Below are 6083 nucleotides of genomic sequence, written 5' to 3' on the forward strand. Positions count from 1 at the left end.
TATTTATTTAAAAATTATTTAATAATTAAATAATTATTAAATAATTTTTTTAATAAAGATTTTTGTACTTTTTCCTTTATGCACATAAAATATTTATAAAATATTCATATCATATTTATAAAAAATAATTTAACATAAATATTTATGAATCTTTATCATAAATATTGGCTGGTATTCATAGTTGGATCTTATATTTAAGACCGTTTTAAGTTTATCTTCAGATACTGTACGGCTTATTTCATTGGCTACGAACCATCTGAAAATGAACTTAAGACGATCTTAAATATAAGATCCGACTATGAATACCGACCATTGTGTGTTGTTGTCCGAACAAAATTCGGCGCATCAACGAACACGTCTTCCATCTCCACCGATATTTCTCATGTGCCGCCGCCCTAACGTAACAACGTCGTCACTGTGCTTCGTGCTGTAATGCTTTGGCCGCGTGATTTTTGTATTGAACAGTATTACACCGGGCATAATTACAGGACATTCATTGGAACATACTGCTCGCTGTAAGTACTTGATAAGTACGTGCATTTAATCTTGATGGATATATTATCTCTGGTGACTGTCTATCTCCACGTGTGTTCCTCGCGATTATGTTTTACGCCTGTTGTATGTGTGTGAATGATTCTATTATCCAAAGTCTCTCGTTCTTTATCACAAATAATTACGTTTGTTTTTCCGTCGTGCACTGCTGAACTGGTGCAATAAGTTAGAGCGAGAAAAAATATACTTATAGCGAGAAAAAGTATATTTTTTCTCGCTCTAACTTATCGCGCCAGTTCAGCAGTGCAGGAATAGAAAACAGACCCATTGTGTCAAAGCTATTGTTTTTGATCGGTGCGAAGGACAGTATTAAGGATTTTGTTTTCATTCGGCTATTTGAGATGAGAGAAACGTGTACCGCAGTGATTTTTGTGAGAAGTCCGAGAAACGTTTTTTGAAATGACCGTGAAATATTTGTTGTACGTAGCCTGCAAAAAGTTTCCAAAAAAACTTGTCAAGAAAAGAAAGCACATACTGCACGTACACTGTATATGTACTGCCTGCACGTACATGTGTGTTGAATCATACCTAATAGTTTTTTGGAAACTTTTTTCGAGCCACGTACAAAATCTTCATACTTTCTTTTTTGCCGGTACGTGTAACATAATGAATAACAATTAACAGAAAATATATAACATTGCTCACAATAAATGCTCACATAATTAATGGCCACTTTATATGTACCTGCATTTTATCAACTTCTGACAATTTATGAAAGTGTGAACGTTTTTTACTTACTTAATGGTGAATGATATATGAATACAACACTACAATGAAAATGGAAAGCTTTTATATAATTTATGTAATTATTCACTTTGTTCATTTGTCTACATTAAATTATATTGTATTGACTTTGCACAGAGATGACAAAAAATTTTAAACATTATACATATTATAGAAAAAATTGACAAAAAATTATGTTTATTTAAATTAATTGCAATTTCCTCCGAATAATAAGTTGGATATACAGCAATTGTACATGTTATATGCTTGATTAGATGTAATTTTCCATTTGTTGACAGTGCTGGTTCTGAATTAACTTTTGTTGCTGTTAACACCAATTGTCACTTTGCTTGCGTTTATGTATGATTAATTAATACTATTAATATGGTTATGTACAAACTTGCTTTCACGACAATGCTTATCCAACATACAGAAAATTGGCCGCAAAGATGTCCTCGAAATACAAGATATTTGGTAGCCTCAGTATGAGGCAAAAAAGGAGGCGGTTATTTTCCATTCAACATCATGTAGAAGACTCTCAAGTACAGGAATTGGATGGTTCTCTATCAGATGAAATTTTAGAGAACGATGAACCATTGCGAATTCAGCCATTACATCCTGCTTTATTTGTCGATGGAGACAATGTTCAGAATAATGAGCAAAAAACTGGTGAAAAGGAACAGCGTTTTAACAGAGATGAGGAAGTGGAAAGCAATGAAGAGGAAGTAGGAAATATTAGTGAAAATAATGACGAAATAGAGGGCGGTAATGTTGATGAATATTATATGGACGAAGAAAATAATACATCCAGCTCTTCGGAAAATGAAGATAATCATATACCAGAAAACCGACATGATTTGAGAAAGAGGGCATTGAAAAATGCTTTTTTAGCGGCAAATATTAAACATACACAAGGCAATATACTACTAAAAATATTAAGGGAGCACCCATTTAACCTGGGTTTTCTGCCAAAAAATGTAAGAACATTACTACAAACCCCCACTGCTCCCGCTATTGCACATGTGCAACGAATACCTGGAGGAGAATACCTGCATATAGGATTGAAGTATATTCTTAAAAAGAAATTGGAAAACTTTACTGCAGAAATGTTGCCAGAGAGCGTGGAAATAGATTTCAGCACTGATGGAGCTCAACTGAGTAACAGTGGCACTTTTCAGTTTTGGCCCATCCAATTCCGAGTTGTTAATTGCACTGACAAAAGGCCCATGATAGCCGGAGTATTTAAAGGTCAACAAAAACCACTCAATCCATTTGATTTTTTTGAAAAATTTATTGAGGAAATTTTGACTATCCGTGCAGAAGGTGGAATAATTATACGCAATCGACGGCTACCACTGCATATTCGGTGTTTTATTGCTGACGCACCTGCGAGGGCTATGGTTTTAAATTATTATGGTCACATGTCGGCAAATGCATGCTCCAAATGTAAAGTCGAAGGCTATCGCTGCGAAGAAGTAGGATATCGGGGAATAATGGTTTTTCCAGGAATTCGACATTCTTTAAGAACAAATGAAGAGTATAATAACATGGTTGACGAAGACCACCATAAAGGTCCGAGTCCATTAAATTCGATATTAGGACTTGTGACGCAGGTTCCTTTTGAACCTTTACACTTAATATACTTAGGAAATGTGAAAAAAGTTCTTCATACTCACATTCAGGGAAAATATGGACATCAAAAATTAAACAGGAGACAATTAGACATCTTGGATTCGAGAATGATGCAACTGAAATTACATTGTCCTACTGAATTTAATCGCCGCCCAAACAAACTAAGTATGTTCCATCATTTCAAAGCTACGGAATTCAGGCAATTCTTATTATATACTTCCCCGGTCATTATGGAAAATGTTTTTCATGAAGAATATTACAACCACTTTATGTTGCTTCATTGCGTGATACGCATTCTCAGCTGTGATAATGTAACCGATGATATGTACACTTTTTGCCAAGAAGGTTTAGAAACATATGTTAATATGTGCGAGCATTTGTACGGCAAACAATATGTTTCCTACAACGTACACGGGCTGCTACACATTGCAGGTGACGTTAGGAAATTAGGGTCTTTAGAATCATTCAGCGCATTCACGTATGAGAATAATATGCCTCAATTTAGAAAATATATTAGGAAACCGCATCTCACATTGCAACAATTTTATAAAAGAATGCAAGAACGGAATGACTGTATTGTTACACAAGACGACAATACTATAAAAATTCGTCCTTCAAAAAGTCATGCAGAAGGTCCTGTAGCAGAAAATATTCCTCCCTATCGTTGTCAACAATTTAAGAAGCTACAAATTGGAAAAATAACATTTTCCACAAATGAACGTAATAATTGCTGTTTCCTCACAAATTCTGAAGTATGCATAATAAGTAACATTGTCCAAATAGAAAATAATATTTTGTTCATGGTTCAAAAATTTGGTACAAGAGCACATTTTTATAACATTGGGATTACATCACATGTTGTGGGAGTGTATCACTGCTCTAATTTATCGAATACAGTTGAAGCGATCAACTTAATCGACGTCAAAGCCAAAATGTACAGGATGCCTAAGTGGAGTGGCGTAGAAGGACAAGAAGAAAACATAATTGAAAATGAATGGATCTGCGTATCCTTACTTACACCTTTAATAATACCTCAACAATAAATAAATATAAATAAAGAAAATAAATACCACCTGCTCTGTCAATAATAACAAATTGGTACATTATTATTATCGGTACATTTATTCTACTCTGTGCAAAGTCCATACAAATAAACAGTAACATTACAGTATTACTGTAAGGAAACGATTCATTTTTTGACACAAATTACATGTATCATGAATTTCATAGTTTATCAATATGAAAAAGACATCAAAAAAGAAGAAAGAAGGGACAACTTCCAAAGTTAGTGGTAGGACGATAAAACGCCCGAAGAAAATTGAAACGTCTTCAGAGGAAGGGCCTATGCGAAAAAAAAATCAAAGCTTGACGCAAAAACAATGAAGGCCGAAATATTACGTTTACAACTATTTGTCAAAAAAATGGAAGAAAGTGGAAAAAAAACTGAAGAAAAAGAAATAAGGGTTTATTCGGCGGAGGAGGAAACGAATAAACAAAAGGACGTTCGTTCGCCGTCGGAGGAAGACATTGAAGGAGAAGGAAAAGATTTTTTGTCGGAAGAAAAAGAAAGTACAAAAGAAAGAGATGTACATTCATCATCGGAAGAACACGTATCAATTACTTCCCACAAGTTGTAAGTACATATTTATACGTTAATACTAAAAGAAATACTTTAATTAATTTGCTAACTAACAATAATCGTTGAAACTGCATTGGTACATAATCATACAGTATATATGACAACTTTACTTCTTGATGAAACGCAATGAATATCATAAATTACAATGAAAAGTCAGAAATAATGTTATGAAATATTGATTGTTGCATATTTTGTCATTATATACATGTATTTATTATTTTCAGAAGTGAAGAAATTTATTATGATTCTCCGACCGCGGTTCAGTCCCCACAGAATGCAGGAGCAAATGAGACATTTTCCGATGTAACGTTACATAGTAACATAGAAAAAGAAAATAATTCTTATCCAGATAGGAGCAGGTGCAACTGTTCAGAAATCTTAAAAAGAGTCAAGTGAGTAACATCTAAAAATATTAACAATCTGGGAAATTATGCCTTTTGTGTGAAAAGCAATTTTGATTTTACATTTACATAAATATACATATTTTGAAAATAAAATTGTTGCTAACAATATTCGAAACGATTTATTTCAGTATCCTATTTATCTTACTTCATTACCACAATTACCTTTGTCAATCATAATTCCTTTTATTACTTTATATTGTCTACTGTTGACGTGCCTCATTAAAATATGTGTTCAGAGATCCTTACAAAATAATGATCAATATTCCGTGTATCTAAAATCCATGCTGAAAAACATTACATTCCCCATAGTATACTTAAATTGCTAACAAAATTATTAAACATTTTATATTATGTAATTATAATACTTGTATATGAATACTTTGCAGGAAATTTGAAGATGACACTGCGAAATCTTTTAAAACAGTTATGAAAGCGAATAAGAAATTGCTAAAAGCAATAAACCACATGAATGAAAGAAACAATAAAGTACAAATTGGTGTACACACATTTGATGAGGCGTTGGAGGGCTTTCCGTTGGAAAGTGTCGAACAATTTGATGAATTAGAAAACGATCAATCAAAGAAAAATGAACATTACAAATTGGTAAGTACCATTGTAAATCCATTACATGCAATGTGCGAAAATTAATAAATAATTCACAAATACATTAATAAACGCGAATGAATAAATAAATAAAATAAATAAATATTTAACAAATAAATAAATAACGATTGAATTAACAAATAACGACAAAAAGATATCTGAATTCACTGTATTATATAAATTTTTTGTATTATCCCAATATTTAAATGGTTTGTAAGTTAGTTAAATTATGTGAAAATAGTAATAAAATAAAGGTAATACATAATTATTTATTTTATTTCAGTATAATCATTTGTGTGGTATAGGTGCTTCTAAGTTACGAGATTTCGTACACATGTGTTTTAGACAGACCATGACAGACGAGCTTGTGTGCACATTTACGTGGGCCGGTAGTTCTGATACCGAAAAATTAGGTGATACCAAACTCGTGAAGATAATGTATGGTAAGATATATATATATATATATATGGTAAGATATATATATATATATATATATATATATATATATATATATATATATATATATATAT

The 6083-nt window shown here is 32.3% G+C and overlaps 1 protein-coding gene across 2 annotated transcripts in view; it reads left to right on the forward strand.

Moving 5' to 3' along the window:
- The first annotated feature begins 336 nt into the window (after positions 1–336).
- LOC116853586 overlaps positions 337–6083 on the forward strand; it is a 6195-nt gene continuing 448 nt past the window's right edge. The window contains exons 1-5 of one of the 2 annotated variants that reach the window (XM_032834710.1): positions 430–515; positions 4138–4540; positions 4771–4938; positions 5337–5553; positions 5837–5996. In XM_032834710.1, coding sequence (XP_032690601.1) covers positions 4287–4540; positions 4771–4938; positions 5337–5553; positions 5837–5996 — 799 coding nt within the window. In that variant the 5' untranslated portion in view covers positions 430–515; positions 4138–4286. Of the gene's footprint in view, positions 516–1708; positions 4541–4770; positions 4939–5336; positions 5554–5836; positions 5997–6083 lie in introns of those variants that run through there. The other variant, XM_032834709.1, reaches the window with a different exon arrangement.

Source organism: Odontomachus brunneus, unplaced genomic scaffold (genome assembly GCF_010583005.1).
Source record: "Odontomachus brunneus isolate Ranch 3 - 2012 unplaced genomic scaffold, Obru_v1 Obru_scaffold_366, whole genome shotgun sequence".
Classification (NCBI taxonomy): Eukaryota; Metazoa; Arthropoda; class Insecta; order Hymenoptera; family Formicidae; genus Odontomachus; species Odontomachus brunneus.